Raw genomic sequence first — 22152 nt, 5'->3', positions numbered from 1 at the left:
GGAGGGAAGAAGAGGTACAGCGGAGGGGAGGGGAAGAAATTGGAGGGAGAGTTCGGCACGCCGGTCGTTATTTGCCAGAGGCAGAGTGTGATGAATGCTCATTGCTCATACAGGTTAGCTGATTTTGAACACATGCATAGTGCGAAAGGCATGCGGGGTCATTGCCACTGCACTCTGTCACTCGGCCCGAGAGAACAAGCACGTTTAGGCTAGTAAAAACACGCCAGTGCGGGCAGGACGAGGCCTCACCAGCACAGTGCATTCTAAACTGATTAAAGGAACCTAAAACGGAAAACGGCGGTGTAATTTTGTTCACTCAATAGTCGATCTTTTCAATTTGGGTCCATTTTACGGGCAGGCAGACGCCGCTGCTCGCCGTAAGCCCGGCTGGAACCATTTCCGGCGCTCGGCGCCGCAGCTCGTCTGATGGAGTTCTGCAGGGACCGAGCTTTGAACCACTGGTCTGATCACCGCTAACTCTGGACCGCTGGTCTGATGGAATCATCCAGTACCAAGATCTGGACTTCTGGTCTGATGGAATTTTCCAGGGGCCTAGCCCTGGACTGCTGGTCTGATGAAATTATCTAACGACCGTGCTCTGGACCGCTGATGTGGCATTATCTTTGGAGCTTTGACCATTATTGGTCTGATCACCGTGAGATTCGGACCGCTGGTCTGATAAAATTATCCAAGGAGCAAGCTTCGGACCACTGGTCTGATGGAGTTATCCAGGGACCAAACTTTGGATCCTAGTCTTATGGAACTATCAAGGGACCGAGCCTTGGATCGCTTGTCTGATAGCGCGCTCAAATGGGCAGATCTTTTGGCAATTTTCATCCCGTAATAGTGCAGAGTACCCCGGTCCCTCTGAAGCTCTACCTGTGCCGTGTATTCATTACTAAACTTAAATTTTACAGTAAGTGCGCCATATGGCACGACCGTGGACCATGGCTCAATTCACTCTTCAGCCTCTACAGACGCTAAGTTCCATTCTTAATGCCTTGGAAGTCGTAAGAGCGGTCAGTATGAGTCATGAGAACAAGTGACCTTTATGTCAAGTCACGATTTATAGCACTCAGTGCTGATATCATTTAGGACAGCCTGCAGCGCAATTAGCATTACCGTTCACTGTTCAGCACCCAACGATAGAAGACAACCCAGCCTTAGCCTGGCACCGACCGCTGCGGCCTCTGAGTCGCCCATGCACCCAGTGGCGCCGCCGGACGGCCGAGCGGCGGAGGCGGGTCCACCGATGGAGGGCGCAGGGTCTCGGGAGGTGGCCACAGATGCGCCAGACAAACAGACGTCCCCCGGGACCTGTGGAGCAGCGGCGACCCCCGCTCCGCACCCTCCGCTCGAGCCGATCAAGACTGGAGCTGGATTAAATACTGGTGGTCAGTCGATAGGCCACATGATAGATCTGATATAGAAGATATCGATGAGGGTAGAAGGACCAAGAATATATCAATGAAGATGTTGCAACACATTTGCGATGCCTGGTTAACTAAAAGTCTTTAATAGCATCGGAACGTTATTTTTTATCCAAGCGTACAAAGACCTCGTTAAAACTGAAAGAGAATGAGATAAGGCTGATCGGCCTCGACGTAAACTGATCGGCCTCGACAGTCGTGAAGCTTGTGTTGTAAGTGTAGGTATGCAGAGCAGGTCCAATTTGATGCTGTTAACTTTAAGACCACTGGAACGGAAACAGTTGTGAAGTGAGACTAAAGTGAGCCACCGAGCTTACAAAGTACAAACTAGCTCTGCTTGAGACAACTTTTAGTCTGAAACTGATGGTGTCGTCACCGTCAGCATATAATTGAATGACAAGCAAATTTAAAGAAGCAAATAAAGATCACTGAAGACAAGTGGTGATGAACAAAGTTTCAATAGGGAACCGTTTAGCAAAGAGCTCCTCCGATTTCGAGAGAATGCTGTAATGCATAAAGACAAACAAATTGGCGTCCTGCATTTGCATTTCGCCTGCCTTTCGGCTTTCTGGGCTTTTCGCCTTATGCGGCAAGTTGCGCAGCGCTGACGCCAGTCTGGCTACCCTGGGGAGATCCGCCCGCGATATCGTGACAGCGCGGTAGCACGCACCGCTCCAGTGGCGGTGGCGCCCGGTATTTGTCAGAGCTCAGAGCCGCGAACGCTGGCAGAATGCGGCGAGGGCGGTCGCTCGCAGGTCACGGATGGTGGCGGACGGCTGGGTGCGGCCGAGGGGTTCGAATGTTCAAGCTAACGAGGCGTGGCAGCCAAGAATGCAAGAACCGACAAAGCCACTCGCGCGTTCTGATATGGCGTCAGAGCGCAGAGGGGTTCACATCGTTCACATGACTCAATTCGCAGGTTCAGATGCAAATCAACTATGTCATTGTTTTGCAGAATTAGAACGCTGGTGAAAACAGCCCTTTAATAGTATTAATTATCATAGTGAAATGTCAAAGGTCATACAGATAAAACTGAGTCGACACAGTGTCATGGGTTCGGGGATTTCGTCTGACGTGAATCACCACTGGCCAAAGCTAGCATATTAATTTTCTTTGACTGGATTCCCGGCGCGACCCAGTCCAGTGACGCCGCCCCATACATACTGTGGGAGTCGACTTCCGGTCATTGCACTTCAGAGACTGGACGTTCATGGTGCGCTGGCGAAGATCTTGAGTGCACTCTATCTCCATAGTTAGCTGCCAATGAGTCCCTCTGTCGGTGTCATAGAGTACAGGTCACTAAAGGTCGCCCACACGCAGGCTGCACCGCGGAGGCGGTCATCACCATAATTGAGCACACCGCTGGGAGCCATGGGTGAACCGTCCCATTCCAGGTCACCGGGGGCCTAGACAAGCTCAAGGCGCTAGATAGGTCAGAGCTTGGGGCATTCTGGTCAATGGCAGATTGTTTGTTCTGCAAAGGGCGGAAGACGGGGTAAGAGCCATCAGGCGGCGCCCACATCGGGCGCCACATCGGAGAGGACGAAGTGATTTTACATTCCTATAGGAATGTAAAATCACTTAAGCATTAGCTGGGTGCGAAAGCTCGTTATGTTGTTACTCAAAACATGGTCCGAGTTGGCCACCACGAGAGAGGGCTGTGCGCAGATAAGAACCATTTGGTGGTCTGATGGAGTCATAAACACTGCCCCCGACCGCGCAGGAATGGGTCCACGGCCAGGTGGGACGCGGCCCATCGGGCCAGACACCAAGACCGGGTCACACTGAGCGACAGTGTGGGAGAATTCGTCCCATTGGCAGATTTTGGAGATTCGCTCAGCAATAAATATAGGCTTTTTGTTCAACTATACGGCGAAAAGCATGTCGTTTACTGGAAAAATATAACATACCTAGCTATGTTATGGACTTTTGGGGCGTGTAAGTGATGCATGCCCATTGCAAAAAGGGAGAGTGGAAGAGCGATCAAGTGCATTGGGAAATCAACGTTGAAAAACATTAGCGATCTTCACTCTTATGCTTCAACTTTTACTTCTTTTGTTTGGAGTTTTAAACTCAAATAATCATTAACATAACTGAACACTGTAATTCGAAGATTTCATTTTCTTTCTTCAAAATTTCAGCATCAACTCTATGTAGAGAGTCCGTTTGTAGGGGCGCGGTGACGCTGGTTATCGGCGGTGTTCGGTGTCCGTATCCGTCGGCTGACGGGTCTGCAGCGCCGGCGGCGGGCCCGGCTGCCCAGCGGCGGCCGTCTCCGGGAGAGCTCATCTCGGTCCACGGACGCGCCGGGCCGCCAGCGCTGCGCGGCTGCAGCGCCGGGATCGGCGCAGCAGCGCCGTATCGACCCACCGGCAGCCAGTGGCCAGCGGCGCGCCGACCGGCCGCCATGTGACCGCGCCGACCTGCCGACATCACCATGGAGCGGCCGCCGCTGCTGGCCATGGTGCCGCTGCTGCTGGCGCTGCTGGCCGCCAGTGGGGCCGCCGAGCGCGGCCGCGCGCCGCAGGGCAAGCCGTCGCGCGTGATCCGCACCCGGCGCGGCAGTGTGCAGGGCGTCGAGGTGCACAACGGGCCGCGGCTGCCGCCCGTCGAGGCGTACCTGGGCCTGCCGTACGCGGCGCCGCCCACGCGCTTCATGCCGCCCACGTCGCCGCCGAGCTGGTCGGGGGTGCGCGACGGCCGCTACTTCCGTCCCGTGTGCCCGCAGCAGCTGCCCGACCTCAGCAACCGGACGGCGGCGCTGCTCACCATGCCGGCAGAGCGCTACGAGCGGCTGCTGCGGCTCCGACAGTTCCTCACCGACGAGAGCGAGGACTGCCTCTTCCTCAACATCTACACACCGGCTACCGGTAGGTGGTCAGATGTGACTCACATGAAATGTGTCGATCGCTGAGAGGTGAGATTGTTCGTACGGCTTGTGCAAAATGGCGACGGGATGTATGAGTTCTGGGAAATGTTTGCCCTCTGACTGTGTAGGCACTTACGAGTGTCAGTTTATACTTTGTGCTGCCTTTTGTTTGTAGAATGAAACTTGCGTGGCACTTCATCTCAATTACGTCTATTATAAGTCCAATATCGCGGGAAATTGACTGCGCCGCTCCAAGATAAAGGAGCCTCCGACTAATAGGCAAAACTGCAGCTTCTCGAAGTTGCGAGCTACAGTTGGAAACAGGGACGGAGCGCACTTGATGATGATTGAGGCTCAAGGAAGTCGTAACAATAAAGTTATATGGCTCTCGTACGAAGCACACTTAATAAAACGACTGTTTTGCATCAACAAAATATAAGACAAAAAACGGAGAACTTAAAGTGAACACATCAAATGACTCTCGAATGGCAAGGAATATGTCACCTGCATATTTAACTAGAATGATACGAAATAATATGATTATGCATTATGCAAAATATAAAGCAGTGTCGTTGCTCGGCAAGCATATGCATTCGAAATGATGCCAAGCTCTTCTTCGTTCCATTATCTTCCAAGTTCCACCAACCTCAGTGATTTCCATTTTCAAAGCGTCACATATGCGACGCCGTTCAAAATGATGAGCGGAGCCCCTCTGACTCTTGGAAGCCGCGAATCCAGCGGGGCGGTCTCTGCAGCACAGACTCACATTATCTGCTGCGACATTCCCGATCCCTGACCGAAACTACCATCACCATTTCCTGAGCAGAGCGCCAACTTTTGATTGCATGGCCGGGGAAATTCATTAAGCCACCTTGGCCGTGCCCTATTTTCTGAGGCGATCGGCCACGGCTGAATGCACCGCCGACCACAACTGAGACGACGGTGACGTGCTCAGCGGCTGCTGAAGACGGGATTTGACGGGGCGAGCCGCTGATATAACGGAGGGGCGTGGCGGAGGGATTTGGACCGAGGGATGTGACGGAGTATGCGGGGAGGGATGTGGCGGGAGATGTGACGGAGGATGTGGGGAGGGATGTGGGGAGGGATGGGATGGTCTTGGGGATGGTGAGATCTAACCCTCGCCCGCACATGCCATTTTCCCATCCTAGAACGCACATGGGGGGGGGGGGGTGGTTGCCACCCCCCCCGCGCCATTTCGTTCCTGTTGGAGATAGAGCTTAGCAGTAAAGACCAAAAAGATTCTTTGGGAAGAGACGAATCCAATGATACCCAGTTTTACCTTCTCAGGTCAGTCATTGACCTTCCAGGTCAGGTCAAACTAAAAAATGTTGCTGTTTTGGGTCATTGTTGGATATCAAGTGCGCTGCTTATCAAATACCGATGACGCTGCTGTTTTCTGGTGCCAAGCCAGCTAGAACCTCTTTGTCACACTATCCGACCAGAATTTTGCTGCTGAGGTCATTTCAGGTCAAGTTAGGTCAAGGTCAATTATATGTGTTTGTATGTGTGTGTGTGTCTGTGTGTATACTGATGTGTGCACCGATTGTTTTTGGGTCCATATCACATGAAATCATGATCTGAGAAGCTTTTACCAAAAATGCAGTCAAAAAAACTTCACAAAAAGTAAATTCAGCTTGCCTAAAACGCAATTATCTTAGATGACCTAGGTTGACCTTGACGCTGACCTTGACCCCTGTACATCGTCGAACAACATGTTCCATGATAGGTGGGAGGTAAGACTGGCAAAAAAGGCCGAAATCAGGGTGTCAAAAGCTCACAAGGCCCATGGCAAACGCAAGATGTTGAGAATTGGCCATTTGGGTCATGACATGACCTGAAAAACAAGGTCATATCTCCGAAACCAAAAATCACAGAAACTTGAAATTTTCAGTGGACATCAAGAAAGGATAGACGAGCAGCTATACCAAAAATCAGCTTTCTAGCTCTAAAAATGTTGAGTGCAGAGCAGAAAGACTGCCTGGGGGGGGTGGCAACCACCCCCCCCCCATGTGCGGGCGAGGGCTAATGGAGGGATGTGACGCACTACTACGTAAGATTATGATGGAGGGATGTAACGCAGGGATGTGGTGGAGGAAGGTGACGTGCTACGTAGGGATGTGACGAAGGGAGGTGACGTGCTACGGAGGGATGTGACGAAGGGAGGTGACGTGCTACGGAGGGATGTGACGAAGGGAGGTGACGTGCTACGGAGGGATGTGACGAAGGGAGGTGACGTGCTACGGAGGGATGTGACGAAGGGAGGTGACGTGCTACGGAGGGATGTGACGAAGGGAGGTGACGTGCTACGGAGGGATGTGACGAAGGGAGGTGACGTGCTACGGAGGGATGTGACGAAGGGAGGTGACGTGCTACGGAGGGATGTGACGAAGGGAGGTGACGTGCTACGGAGGGATGTGACGAAGGGAGGTGACGTGCTACGGAGGGATGTGACGAAGGGAGGTGACGTGCTACGGAGGGATGTGACGAAGGGAGGTGACGTGCTACGGAGGGATGTGACGAAGGGAGGTGACGTGCTACGGAGGGATGTGACGAAGGGAGGTGACGTGCTACGGAGGGATGTGACGAAGGGAGGTGACGTGCTACGGAGGGATGTGACGAAGGGAGGTGACGTGCTACGGAGGGATGTGACGAAGGGAGGTGACGTGCTACGGAGGGATGTGACGAAGGGAGGTGACGTGCTACGTAGGGATGTGACGAAGGGAGGTGACGTGCTACGGAGGGATGTGACGAAGGGAGGTGACGTGCTACGGAGGGATGTGACGAAGGGAGGTGACGTGCTACGGAGGGATGTGACGAAGGGAGGTGACGTGCTACGGAGGGATGTGACGAAGGGAGGTGACGTGCTACGGAGGGATGTGACGAAGGGAGGTGACGTGCTACGGAGGGATGTGACGAAGGGAGGTGACGTGCTACGGAGGGATGTGACGAAGGGAGGTGACGTGCTACGGAGGGATGTGACGAAGGGAGGTGACGTGCTACGGAGGGATGTGACGAAGGGAGGTGACGTGCTACGGAGGGATGTGACGAAGGGAGGTGACGTGCTACGGAGGGATGTAACGAAGGAGGTGACGTGCTTCGTAGGGATGTGACGAAGGGAGATGACGTGCTACGGAGGGATGTGACGAAGGGAGGTGACGTGCTACGGAGGGATGTAACGAAGGAGGTGACGTGCTTCGTAGGGATGTGACGAAGGGAGGTGAAGAAGGGGATGTGGGCAGGGGTGTGACGGATGGATTACAACGGAGGGATGTGACGGAGGAATATGACGGAGGAATGTGACGAAAGGATGTGACGGGGGATGTGGGAGGGATGTCATGGAGGGATGGGATGAAGGAATGCGACGGAGGATATGAGGGAGGGATGCGTGAAGGGATATGACGGAGGGATGCGTGAAGGGATATGACGGAGGGATGTGTGAAGGGATATGACGGAGGGATGCGCAAGGCCTGCAGGGATGTCACAAAGACAGTGGTGACAGGAATATAACGGAGAGCATGCTGGATAGATAATTCAAAGGGATGGGTTGGATAAATGTAACGGACGGAGCTGACTGTTGGATGTGGCGACGAATTATTACGAAGTGCTGAAACGCCTGGCCTGTGGCCAGTTTATAACTGGTGGGATGTGTGATCAGCGACTCACGACGTTGAAGAAAATATGATTGGTGGATGTGACGGGGTATGACAGAACACCGCAAGCGTTCCCTTCTCAAGAGTTGCAGATAGCTGAAGTGAACACAATAACTGTTGCCAGGCCATCACTTGCTTCCTCATCTGTTCATATATTCGAGTTCACTTCACATGCCGTGGGAAAATGAAATAAACTGAACGGTGTTGGTAATATTGCAAATTTCCTCCTTCGGGACCAGGAGGTAAACGACTGATGATACAATAATGGCGCCCAATAACTCAGACCCTGCAGTTGGACTGTTCCAATGGGCTAAACTAAACATCCACTGGCACGCGACTCGCCGGGACGCTAGATCAGCCCGCTGCCCAACCGTAACCCGTAAGGAACCCAACCGTAGCCCAGCAGTAACCCATGAGAAACCCATCCGTAACCCGACCGTAACCGCTGGGAGAAGGCTGACTCTCTAGTACGCAACGCCCGAATCGCTCCTAGAACTCTCATATGACCAATTTTGTGAAAGAAAAGCGAACTTTACTTATCTAGGTATTGCCACCGGTAACTCGCGCCAAGACAGGTCTGGCAAAATGGGACAGGTATAGAGGGAAACAGGTCTAAAAAACAATGCGTAACAAACAATACATCATTGGCCATGATGACTAACGAGCTATAAAGAGCTACGAGCAGATTTGTAAATTGTAACTAATTTAAACTTCAGTAAAAATGCATTATATGAACCCTGGCTAGATGACTGAAAAAAAATGCATTTGATGTCTTGACCAATCTAAATGTCTAAATGATAATCAAGTATTTTATTTAAAGAAGATATTCACTATCCGTTGCCAAAACTCGCTCAACATTTTGTCACATGCTGCGAACTACCCCCTTCCAGCAGTGAGGGCGAGGTGAAGACATCTTTCCGCTCGATGTGTTCCGCGCGGACAACGGCCACGGCGCTCTGGCGAGGAGAGACCAGTGTTATTTGTGACAACAACTCTGTCTGGGGCCCGGGGGGCACACGGGATCACAGCCGGCATATGGTCATGTGCCACTGAGCTAATAGTACAATAATAATACGTAAGGATGTGCGTACCATCCACGTATGCATTGGTCTGCCGATTCTCAAATGGCTTGTTTTATTGTTTCTGAACGCTTAGAGAACGAGAGTGGTGTTGAAGGAATTCGGCATCACGCTTTACTAGTCAAATACCGCTTATGTAGCAAAGATAATAATTGTGAGTGAATACAGCACATGATATAGCCATGATCGATAATTTACCTTACAAGCAGCCACTCTCCTTTTGTCAGTTGCGCGGGCCATGGTGGTGTCTTGATCGTCGAGGCACGAGTGGCCGTTTTTACGCTCCTTCATCATAACACGGCCTCCGGTCTAAATAGCTGCAAGCGTTTAGTTCACTGATCATTATAGCTCGTATACTAAGAACTACAACGTCGCGTGAAAAGAAACGTTGTCGTTAGGAGTTTTTTTTTTGGGGGGTGGGGGGATTTTGCTAATATGTCCTGAATCTGATATGTAAGCTGATCCAGATAAGAAATTTGGCCCCAAGACCACCAACCACACAAGCAAAATGTGAGGGAGGCAACTACACTTGTTGCGAATATCGATTATCACACCCTCAGCTCAACTTATATGCGATTCGTTCAGCCAGAAAACCAATAAGATCACCTCACTGCTGAGGCCCCCGGTAGCCCAGGTGGTGGGATAAATATCTCATGACTGCAGGGCACTCGGGATCGAGCCACTACGTCGCTCGATAATGGCTCCTGACGGGATTATCTGCGGTGAGAGGAAGCGATCGCGTCGACCAGGTGAAATCAGTGAGCGGAGCGACGGCGCTGTCCCTACGTGGGCACCCTTGGGATGGAAAGAACACTTTTAACTTTGCCTTTTAACCTTGATTTTCCAACCGGGCTGAGGTCGTATCTTGTAAGTACAACAAACACTGCTCAGGGCGGGTTCTGAACTCGGAAGACCATCCACAAAAGATGTAAGGACTGCCTCGAATAATTTATAAATAAAATATGAAAAATACACCCGAGACGTTTGTTCGCGTCGGCGACGTCCTTCCGGACATCAGCTGAGTATTGATCCCAAACAGTGGGCAGCCCTCTGCGAATGCATCTGGTCTTTGTGAGGGGGTGGGGAGGGGGAGCGGGCGTGGGGGCGGTGCGCCACGGCGTCGGATCGATCGTACCGCTCGGCCGCGCCGGCCAGATTGTCACCCAACTGGCCAGTCCTCCCGGGAGGAGCGGAGAGAGGGCTTGGGAGAGTGAGGAGGTATAGAGAGAGAGAGAGAGAGAGAGAGAGAGAGAGAGAGGGGAGAGAAATGAAAGAGAGGGGATGTGACGGAGGGTGAGGTTGAGAAAGAGAAGGGTGGGTAGGGCTGATTGGAGAGAGAGAGAGAGAGAGAGAGAGAGAGAGAGAGAGAGAGAGAGAGGGAGAGAGAGAGAGAGAGAGAGAGAGAGAGAGAGAGGGAGGGAGGGAGGGAGGGACCAACAGATTGGCTATAAACCGTAGGGTCGCAGCCACCAGCGGAATAACTCCTAACTCGAGGCGCGAATTTCCGAAGTCCGTAGCACAAGTGGTGGCCTGTAGCTGCCCGCCAATCAAGAATAACAGCTTGTGTGACGTGACACATTGCACAGTGGAGATTAAACAAGACAATTTCGCGCTGGGTTGTATTGCATTTCCGTATAGGATCTCGAAAACTTTCAAATTTGTGACGATTGGATTCAAGACATTATAAGTTTAGTTTCACTTTATGATCTTATATTTCATGTAGCATGTTGAATAGCTACCAACTTTGTCGGCAGGTGCTATACCTAAATATGTAAGGTGTGTAGAAAGGAGAAAAAAGTAACATTTTCCATAACCTGCAAATGACAAAGGCTGACAGAATAGTAGCGGCGCAGTTGTTGGAAATGTCGAGTTACATTACTCACCTGGATCCATGGGTTTGATTTACAGTGGGCGCCATGCCTCGTCTATTTCCACGACCCCGACTATGTCTGCTCTGCTTCTCTGCTCTTTGGGGAATTAAAGTCCTCGATGCTTCAATGAGGTGGCCGCAGTTTACATAAATCTTTGGTGGAAATAGAACAACTCTACATATTGCATACCTAACCGTCTTTTGTCATAATGGGCAAATAAATTAACGCATAGATTCCTACAAAATGTGCCGTTCATTTGGAGCGGTCCCAATCTTACGCGATAAAATCAGAAATAATGCACGCATGCCTTGAACACTACATCATATAAAAAACCATTATAAAAAAAATGTAGCACAGCTGGCTAGTTCACCCACGTTCGTTGCAAGAGGTCTTTGAATCAAAGGTGAACTTTGGTAGCCTTTTCTGGACCGGCTGCTACTCAGGAGATGACAATTAATGGCGAACGTTCGCTCGGTCGCTGGGATTAACGCTGTACCAGACGGCGCTCCGGCTGTGGGAACAAGGGCCTGATTCGCCTTTAAATAGATCCTTCGGTGTGGTGGCATGTCCCGGAGGAACGGTCTCACTTTACGTCTCGGAGCAGCTACTCGGCCCGGGCGGGTCCGAGAAATCGGGATAACCGTATCGGCGCGGCGTGCGTAATGCGCAATGGACCATGGCACAGCACTGCCAATCCGTGTCACCGCGGGTGTAATGCAGTCATGGCTCTACTTTATATACGCTTACCGCTGTCACCCGGCTCGGTCGGTCCCATTTTTAAAGAGTAACCGCAATGCCTGACCCATAAAATGCTTCTCTTACTACCAAATCGTTCTTCACAGTAGTGTATTCGATGAACTGACATCGTCACGATGTTCAACTGGATTTTCCATTTGTCATGGTGTAGTCACGGAATATATAACTAGTCTACGACATGGAATGGACAGATCGCGATTTAACCACGTTAAACGTGTAACTCGAAAGTAACCAAGGAGGCGCCCGTATTATAAACGCACACAGTGCTCTCGCGCTAGAAAATCAAATATTTTTCGCAAAACCACGAACAAAACTCGACAACCTAAACATGGCCTTGACCTAAACAAAATTCGACATTCTTGTGCAGCAGTGATTCAAGGATAGAGTCGACGGCTTATTTAGTACTGGTAACGGTGATTTACCGTTAATCTTCTCATTCATTTGATTTTTTTTTTTGTACTTTTTTATTGTGATAGGAGTATGAATGAGTTTGCGGATTGGCGTTTTTTATCGCGAATTTGTGAGCTTAAAAAGTGATGTGGCCCAGCGCGGTTCACTGCGGCTACTGCCAAAAGGCGATATCAAAATCGCAACTGTCTAGACACCGGAGAAGGCCAAGATTACTTTACCGAGAAGGCTGCATCCGTGGCTGCCTACGACCCGACCCGGCCCGGCCGGCCCCGCAAAAGCGAAGCGCAACCGGCTGATGGTATCCTTCGCCAGTGGAGCTGCTGCTTCTGGCTGCAGGCACATTGGCCATTGCCGGGTAAGTTTGTATCGCCTTATTATTTAAAAAAAGTTTTTTATAGCAATAAGTTATTTATTTATGTATTAGTTAGTTATTAATACAATTATTCTACCCTTTGCGCTATTGTGACCGCCGACCGCCCGTCCAGTCACACGGACAGAAACATGCTTCTGATCTCTCTGTTCCACGATTTAAAAAAAAAGTTCGAATTGAATGAATTGAATGAATTTGAATCAAATTCCAATTGAATTGAATAAATTTGAATCAAATTTGAATTCGAATTTAAAACAAATTCCTGAATTGAATGAATTCAGGAAGCGTTTTTTTATTTTAGCTGGAATCGATTTTGTTAGACGAGGTGAAGAAAAACGGACAGCGTTGTCGAAGTGCTATTTATTGTTTCTGAACTTAACAGAGGGTTGAATAGTGGAGCTCGGCTCAGGTGGAAATTGGTACATGACACTCGCTGCTCGTTACCCCTCATGCAGACACGCGCTTTGCCTTTGTCAGGTTCGGTCTAGGCACACCAGCCTGCCCCGACACCGACGAGTGACGGCGATTTTCCCGTCGCCCCTGAGGGGCCAGCCAGACCCGTCGATGCGGCGACCGCGGTACCAGCTGACGCTGTCGAGCAAGATCGCGCGCATTTCACTGGTAGGTAAAGGATAGGGCCGAAGCATGCCCTGCAGTTTGAAAGCCGTTAGATTCGGAACCACGAATGGCAGCTCTTTCAACAGCTCTATATCTGGAGCCATTTTCCTCACTGCTGGCGGCGATTCTCGATCTCTAAAGCTTTGCGGTACAGCATAACTTCAGGCGCTCGCTCTTCCTGCCATCTAGCGGTAGAAAATGTCGCGGCAGTAGAATCGCCATTCCGTTCCTCTCTGTGGACTATCATGTCAGCACATTCGTCGGTGTTTTTTTCAACCGCTTATTCTGAACAGTAAACGAAGGCACACTCCGGAGGACTGATTGGTGTTTCGGCTCTCCCTCCAGGTACTGCATCGCAGTGTCGCCACCATGCACGGAGGACGCCAGAGGACGGCCCGTCAGTCTTTACGGCCCGTGCGCTGGGCCGGCACGGGCCACACGCTCGGTAAAGTAGCTGGCCTGCGCACGCAGCTCGACATCATCTGTGGTGTCATCCCAGCCTTTCTTCACGGCCCGCGCGCTGGGCCGGCGCGGGTCACACGCTCTGTGAAGTAGCTGGCCTGCGCACGCAGCTCGACATCATCTGTGGTGTCATCCCAGCCTTTCGTCAGATCATTCACTCGTTGCTTCAGCCATGCCGCCGCCGGCCGCAGTCATCCGGCCACGGGGGAGATAAGTGATAGGCTGACCACACCACAAGAACAGTGCTCTCCGTGCAAATATCACGACCGGAAGTGCGCGAGCTACTGACTGGGAGACGGCGCTCGCGCTGACGCTGTTTCCTCGACGTTTATGCAGCTCCTGGCGAGGTGACCGGTCTTGCTGCAGGTCTAATAACGCCGTGCCCGGACCGCCGTGGACCGTGGCGACCCGCTGGTCTGACCGACCGGCCGGTGTCTTGGCGTCTCACACCCGCTGCTGCCGAGAACACATTCGTCACTCAGCACTGACCGCGCCATGATGCTGGCCAGATCTGCAGGCCTTTTGCGCGCGTGTCGGCCCGAATTGTGCTGCTAACGGCGTCTGGTAGCCTGGCGATGAAAGCACTGGCGATAAAAGCACCTACCCGAATGCAAGCCGAGTGCAGCAAAAGATGCTCCTCCAGTGTGGAAACCGAGCGTCGTGCGCGCTCCAAATTTTAATACAACCAATCTTTGCAGGCCTTTGACTTTGAAAATTTCACCGGCGCAGTTCGCACAGTTTCGAAACAATAACCCGCCAACAGGGACAGACTCAAATACATCCATACATAGTTTTACAGTTTTATAATAGTAATTTAAGTTATTAGAGTGAAAAGAAATAACTTCATGCTCATTAATATCGAAATTAAAAATGTTAATCCAGAATATATTGTTATGAATGAGATAAAACTCATGGCGTCCTTCAGCACGGAAGTGCCAAAACCACAGCAGCACACCTAAAATTGCCAGATAGCCAAAAACTCAGCAGTTACAGGAAAAGTTCGTTTTGTCCATTCCATGTCGTAGACTATATATTCCGTGGTGTAGTCGAGACTTGGTGTGAATACAAACATTGAAAACATCAATTCATGAACGGAAAAATCGTAACTCAATGGCCGTAGCCATAGCTGACGGGAGCATAGCCGTAGCTGTGGCTGGCGTATCCGTAGCTGCGGGGAGCGTATCCGTATCCGTGGCTACGGGCAGCGTATCCGTGACCGTAGCTGGCGTAGCCCAGAGAACGGCGGTGACGGTGTCCGGCGTAGCCATGGCTCAGGCCGTGTCCGTAGCTGCTGTATCCGTAAGAACGGGGAGCGTATCCGTAGCTAGGGGCAGCGTATCCGTATCCAGCGTGTCCGTAGGCCAGAGAACGGCGATGGCGGTATCCGGAGTATCCGTGGCTCAAACCGTGTCCGTATCCACGGTGGTATCCACCGTATCCACCGTATCCGTATCCAGGGTGGGAGGCAGAGACGCACGCCACCAGGGCAGCCAGCATCAGCAGCTGAAAATGCAAACAAGCATGATGACTGAACAAATATAGTGCCCAGAAGCAATTGGCACATATTGAAACTGCCTATAGCTTTACCTAAATAAAGAATGAAGCGGGTATTTTGTCATTAGCAATAGTTTAGCCAGGCGACGGCATGCTTACCGCAAGCTTGGCGTTCATCTCTGCGGTTGGTTGTTGCTCCGTCTGCTGGGAGAGTAGACCAGTGAGTGTGTGTCGGCTGTGCGCCTGCTGCACCTTTTATACGGGACAGGGGCGTCGGCTCTGACCTTGCCCGGTGCTGCGAGGCCTTGACTTTGGGGCTGCACCTTCCCGGCGATAGGAACCACATTCACAGCGACGGGAATATCTTGTGAGGACAAAAGCTGCCCATTCGTAAAAGACTATGAAGACCTTGTTGCTGCATCCACGTTTTCGGAGTCGTCCGACTCCGCATCAGTGCACTGCCCTTTCCCGTAATTAACCCTCGCCCGATGGGGGTCTGAGGCAACCTCACCATGGTGGTGGGAGGGGAAGGGGGTATCACACGATGTCTCCAAATCTGGGATAGCTAGCTAAAAAGACGTTAAAACAGTCATCATTCAATCTTTCAGAATTTCTCAATTTATTTTTCGATGGTCATCGTTTCGGTCACTGGAAGTCCCCGCAAAGCTATGACCAATTTACCCCTGATTTTGACAATTTTATTTTCAAAAAATAACAAGATGTGTACTGCGTAATTCGTGGGCTAAAAGGTCGTCGAAAATTGCATTTGACAGTTATTCAAAACTTTTTTTGCCGGCATCTTCTAAGATTTGACCTCAGGTCAACGGTTTCACCCACAAAGGGCAAAGACCACGAAAATAGACAGGCTTTGCTGAACAAGTTTTTTAACAATTTTGGCTATAACTTTGAATCAGCGATGTTATGACATCCATTTTGCTACCGTGATGCCCATCGACACGCGTCAGATGAATTAAGATACTGATGTGGAAAGGTCAAATTCAAATTTTTCCTCTGTCAAGGTCATGTCCTGACCAGTAAAAGTCGTGTTGCATGTCAATCGATCCATATTGATGACCTGAACACATTCCACCTAATTTCATTGCCCTTCTTGTGTCCCAAGAGTAACTGCGAAAAATGCTGACCTTACATGACCTTTTGAGTAACCGGTGGCCATCAGCTGCAGTGACTGCACCCTGCCTATTGCACATGCGTATAATGTTTTTTTGTGTGTAAATATCTTGAAGTTTTGACGTGTTTGTTTAGGCATTTGTGCTTTTCTCTATTACCTCATAATACTAAGGTCACAACTTTGATATGACCCCAGGTTGCAGATATAAAATATCCTAGAATATCCGAAAAATACAAATTGTTGGTATTGATATACCCTCATGCAAGTCCCCGAGATTCAAAGCTACCTATAGAAGATCAGGTTTAGTGAATAATAGCCGTTTTCACGACGGGCTATCCGGCGAATACACCTGATTGGCCAAATCTGCACCTAATTTCTTTTACAGCAAATATCTTCATTTTATGAATATATTTCAGTGTTTTAATCGATGATGCTCTCTGATAATATGACAAAGCAGGCGTATAAGCAATTAGTGCAACCCTAGCTGATAGGTGCTAAGAGACACACTGAACCTGATTTGACCAAATCTGCACCTGATCTGTACCAGATGTGCACCAAATGTGTACCAGATGGCCGTCGTGAAAACCGTGAAAACGGCTAATATGAACTCAATTCTTAGAGGCATGATTACTCAACTTGCCCTGGTGACCTGTAGTTGTATGTGACCTGGGGTCAAAAATTTTACGCACGATACAAATTTGATGAGCCAAAAGCTATAACGAATTTCACGGCGACTCTACAACTTGTTTAAACTGATATCCTGTCTCACGTAATTCACCGAGTTTCAAACTATCATAGGAGATAAGCTGAGAGTGTAAACACAGTTAAAACCTTTCGTTACTCTAATATCGTTATGAAATCGCAACTCGTTAATCTCTAGTCGTTAAATCGTTATCAAGAGAATAAAACACATTAATTGTCCCGTAATGGGGCAAGTGATGTCTTCTCAACCTGTCTACTTATATCAGCAGGAGATAAGCTGTAAGAATGACATGATCACAGTTTCTAGACGCATGACTATATAAATTGATCTGGTTCCCTAGCCTTAGGTGACCTGCAATCAATTTTTTGCAGACTAATTCACAAATTTTACTACTGATGTACGATAAAATATACCAAGTTTCGCGGCGCTGCACGCCGCGGGCTTCTTTAAACGCGTAAAAAAACTGGACAGTGTGGCCCAAAACGCCCACTTCCGCAGTCTCTTTGCACCAGTGTGAAGGTTAATCGATAAGGTAGTCATCACCGCTACAATAAGAGTCGAGAATCAATTCACCCATCTGCCCATTTTATGGGCCCAGTCTGTACATGGCTTCTTGAATGCCGCTTCACTTGTCGAATCAATTTCTGAATGTTTCAGTATCCGAATGGAGCAGCCCTTCCCGATATGTTGGTTAGAATAGCCGGGTCTTGTTACGTAACGGACCTATGACGTCATAAAACGTACATCCTCAGGCCAGAAACAGCGGAATGTAGGGCAATAGCCGTTTTCACGACGGACTATCCGGCTAATGCACCTAATTTGACTAAATCTGCGCAGTCTGCACAGAGAATACACAGACTACAGAGAGCACACAGAAGTCCTTAAAACGCCACCCTTTTTCCGAGACTAACGGACTATCTATGGATGCGATGATAATAAAGTCAAATTGGCCTAGTTTTTGCGTTCTCCTACTTTGAGGTGGTAACGCTGACCGAAGTTGCTAGTGGTGCCATGGCAATTCCTTGAAAGCCGGTGAATTGATTCCTATTCATTCGCTTTTTCACTTCTGTTTTGCTGAAGTAAGTTAACACCAAGCCTCTCACCAACTCGCACAATAACTTATATACAGGCGTATGTTCTGAAATTTATTCAAGACGTTCGGGATGTTAGGTGACAGTTAAGTTCGACTTTTGCAGAATGTCATTCTGTATCTTCGGAATACCAATGAACAACGATTCATAAACACAAAGAACAGGCGGCCAATTACAAGTTTAATGGCCGTAGCCATAGCTGACGGGAGCATAGCCGTAGCTGTGGCTGGAGTATCCGTAGCTGCGGGGAGCGTATCCGTATCCGTGGCTACGGGCAGCGTATCCGTGACCGTAGCTGGCGTAGCCCAGAGAACGGCGGTGACGGTGTCCGGCGTAGCCATGGCTCAGACCGTGTCCGTAGCTGCTGTATCCGTAAGAACGGGGAGCGTATCCGTAGCTAGGGGCAGCGTATCCGTATCCAGCGTGTCCGTAGGCCAGAGAACGGCGATGACGGTATCCGGAGTATCCGTGGCTCAGACCGTGTCCGTATCCACCGTATCCACGGTGGTATCCACTGTATCCACCGTATCCGTATCCAGGGTGGGATGCAGAGACGCACGCCACCAGGGCAGCCAGCATCAGCAGCTGAAAATGAAAAAAAGTTTACTTATGTGGCTAACTAACATGGAAAATTGCATGAGCTCATGAACAGTAGTAACAGAATCTATATGAATGACCGTCCCCAGAGCTGATATATAAATGCCGTAGTGGTGCGGCTGGCGTTCCGTAAGGTAAATCTAAGTCATGATATTTCTCGCTTGTTGAATTAATATACTTACGAGTAGATATGTACATCAATTGCATTTTAAGATGAAACTTTATCATTGATGTAAAGTGTGCCAAGAAATTACCATGCGCAGTAGCAAAGCTCTGGAAGTGAATGTAGCTGTGCAAATTGTACAGTAAGCTTACCGCAAGCTTGGCGTTCATCTCTGCGGTTGGTTGTTGCTCTGTCTGCTGGGAGAGTAGACCAGTGAGTGTGTGCCGACTGTGCGCCTGCTGCACCTTTTATACGGGACAGGGGCGTTGGCTCTGACCTTGCCCAATGCCGTGAGAGCCTTGACTCGCCTTTCCGACGACTGATTTCCTGCGGTCGCTACAACACATTGAACGTCTGGTTAAACTGAGACTTGCGCAAAACTTGTGTGACTTGACAATGTTTTTAAAAGGAATATTTAGCTAGTTAGGCCTGAGCCAAATCATTCACAATTTATCCCGGCATCGGTAAAAAAAGAGAAGAAAAAACTTTAAGAGCCCACAAGGAGACGTTATTTTTACTGATCATACTTTTTTGAATATGTTTTAATTTGAAAACTTTTAACCCTCGCCCGTATTGGTGTTTTCCAGCCGCGAACGTATAAGGACCCCCCTTGCCGTTTCGCCCCTGATCGAGCTAGAGCTTCGCGGAAAAAACGAGCGTGCTGCCCGTGACGAGAGGAAGCCGATGATACCCAATTTTTAAGGTCCTAGGTCATCGGTTGACCTTCCAGGTCAGGTCAATGACCCAAAAGTCAGGAAAATCGGGACCTGTTAGAAAGTCGTAAAGCATGGCTGCTATGGGGTTTTTCGGGGTGCTGATCACGAATATCATGTTAGTTTTGATCAGAGATGATGTCTTCATGCATTTAGGCCAGGTCGAGTCAGGTCAGGTCAGGTCAACCAGTAAGGGTATTCGTAGTAGATGGCAACCGCCTCTGACAGCTTCGTAACATGTTACGAAGGTGCCAAAACTACTTCGTAAATGTTCATATGGCTGCTTAATTCGAATTCAGCTCCAAAAACTGGCCTAGAAACATATAAAACTCGAAAAAGTGAACCGAGGTCATCAAAGGTCAATGACCTGACCTGACCTTCCGGTGACCTTGACACCCACCCTAATGCATGGGAGCAACATCATATCCCATGTTTGAATGCTTAAAACCACGAAAAGACTGCAAACGCGCGGCTAATGCGAGCCGACATACGCCGAATCGCGATTCCGGCCAAACATGGTTTCGAAAAGTAGGTCACAGGTCAAAGGTCATTAGGGTCAGGGTCATGAAATTTCAGGGTAGGTGTAAAATTAATTAACGCGAGGGTACTGAAAGTTCCGTCGCGATCAGCCGCTTTTTACGCGAGTTATTCGCAAAAAAGCGAGGAGGGGGGGGGGCGGTCGACCCCCCCCCCCTATACGGGCGAGGGTTTTAACTTAAACTTTAAATTAGTATTTGATCATGGTTTCGTAAATATCTACCAGCGCTTCCTTTTTTCTGCCGCATCACTGAGTCAAATTCTTCTTTCTAAAAAAAACAACATCCGTAAAAGCTTTCAGAATTTCAAAATGCCACCAAAAAGATAATTCAAAATGTTTCCTAATTGCATTTGGTATGCCCAGGTGACTAATACAGCCGTTTCTATATTCTAAACGTTTGGTGCGTTATAAGGTTGGAGTCATGAAAACGTTTTATTTTCACTGACAGCGTCATTTCTTAGATATTTCACGCTTCGGTACCTCACGTCCCTCGAAAATGCGCTAGCTGCTTGCTATTTTTACTTCCTCAAAATTGGTCCGAGCCACAGCAATCGCTCTAACTGACCACGGCTCTGGAGCGCATCAATACAAACTCTAGTGACCCCGACTCACTTAGCAACATATCCGGTCTTCTGGAGGTAATCGTCCTGACCCCGAGGTCTAAGGTTGTACGGCGTCACATTCATATCGTACTCTAGCCGTGGCCTGGAGTTCTACGGGCGCTATCCTGCCCAGTATATCAATATGAGAAATTGGATTTGGCCAGCTTCCAGCTGAGTAAAGAGCGAATCTAACTTCGAAGTTCATCTGAAAATTCCTCATATTGTAAATTTGGCGGCCGAAGTCCAGTGGCGAGCCCATCCATTCACAATGTCTCATCAGCACTGCGGTGATGCATTTTGATAAAGCTGCAGGGGCGGCTGTTCCGTAGGAACGAGACGCTGCAGCGTGTTCCTTTATATACGGCGCTGCTCGTGTCTGAGGGTACGGCGCTGCGAAACGGGCGGCTTCGTGCCACCCTGCCCTGGACGACGGCAGGCAGGCCAGAGACGCTCCTCCATGCTGACACCGGAGCTATGTAGAATGTGTAGGTACCGTGTAATTACGTACTACAAAACGCCTCTTTGAGCGGATGCGTTTACCCCAAATTTGTAAAACAGATGAAAGTGTCAAGTATACTGACTAAATTTGTGACGATGTTTTTAAACTATTGCAAAAACTCTACCAACATTTTTTTCCAGATATGTTTCACTGAATTAGGTACGTTTCATGGCATCACTTAGTTGACTGGGGCATAATTGAGAACTGAGTTTTTGATGATAGCATGCTCGTACTACGCTTAAAAGCTCCAATGTTTATGAATGAATTCCCTTTACCAACCGACTCGCCACTTAATGAGGGTTTAAAAATGGATGAACGCCAGCTGCAAGGCTGCTTCTCGGCAGCGGCGACTGACTTGGTAGTAATTCGACTAATGGCACCTGTTGCTGCGACTTATATGTACATATTTGGGTGATCCCATGTGGAGAATCTTGATCGATCTTACATGAATCAGTTAACGTCAAACTTCGCACCGAACCTGCCTAGTGCCCATGGTTAGTGACCTGTCTATCTCGCACATTTAAGAGGTTCCACGTATTTTTTTGCACTCTCTTGATCATCCCCTCCCCATATACCTGCCCGTTCCCACATACCTCCTCCCCTCAGAGACACAGTGACCCGTCTTTTCACTTTTCTTTTCTTTCTTTTCTTTTTTTTCTTTTCTTTTCTTTTCTTTCTTTTTTCACCTGTATTTTTGTGTCTAATAAACCCACCTAACCGATACGTCCCCTTGTGTTCCAGGAGAGATGCGCGCGCCCGCTATCCAGTCATGGTGTATGTGCACGGCGAGTCGTTCTCGTACGGCTCCCGTAACGCGTGGACGGCTCCGTACTGGCCAGCTTCGGAGCCGTGGTGGTGGTCACCCTCAACTACCGGCTCGGGGTGCTCGGTAGGTGAACCTCACCCAACGCGTGAACCGGTAGCAGATGACCCCAGATGACCCGAGTGCGATACGTTAATGTTGACTAATATCTATAATGAGTCTGCGTCATTTTAATCCGTTTGCTGGAATGTGAGTAGGTTACTTTCGTTTCATTACCGACTGCCGTGAATAACTCGGTTGTGAATACTGAACAGAAACGATTA

General features: G+C 49.4%; 1 protein-coding gene and 2 long non-coding RNA genes across 3 annotated transcripts; 2 read left to right on the top strand and 1 right to left on the bottom strand.

Annotated features, from left to right (window-relative positions):
- Window positions 1-3782: 3782 nt before the first annotated feature.
- On the top strand, window positions 3783-21955 carry LOC122364204 (neuroligin 4-like; the record flags this gene model as incomplete). Its single annotated transcript, XM_043334361.1, is given in 3 exon segments — window positions 3783-4304; window positions 21808-21878; window positions 21881-21955. Coding segments are annotated over 3 exon segments (583 nt in total), but the record flags the coding sequence as incomplete, so codon positions are not given.
- Window positions 11832-14235, top strand: LOC122364202. Its single transcript, XR_006253510.1, has 3 exons — window positions 11832-12442; window positions 12935-13078; window positions 13421-14235. It is a non-coding gene; the product is annotated as an uncharacterized LOC122364202 (long non-coding RNA).
- LOC122364203 lies at window positions 17996-19019 on the bottom strand. The gene is made up of 2 exons (XR_006253511.1): window positions 18867-19019; window positions 17996-18539 (listed from the first exon to the last, which is right to left on the bottom strand). It is a non-coding gene; the product is annotated as an uncharacterized LOC122364203 (long non-coding RNA).
- Window positions 21956-22152: the final 197 nt, after the last annotated feature.

The sequence above is a fragment of the Amphibalanus amphitrite genome, unplaced genomic scaffold (assembly GCF_019059575.1).
Source record: "Amphibalanus amphitrite isolate SeventyFive unplaced genomic scaffold, NRLGWU_Aamphi_draft 000661F_arrow, whole genome shotgun sequence".
Lineage (NCBI taxonomy): Eukaryota > Metazoa > Arthropoda > Thecostraca > Balanomorpha > Balanidae > Amphibalanus > Amphibalanus amphitrite.
The sequence above is the reverse complement of the archived record's forward strand: the minus strand, read 5'-3'. Positions and strand labels throughout refer to the sequence as shown.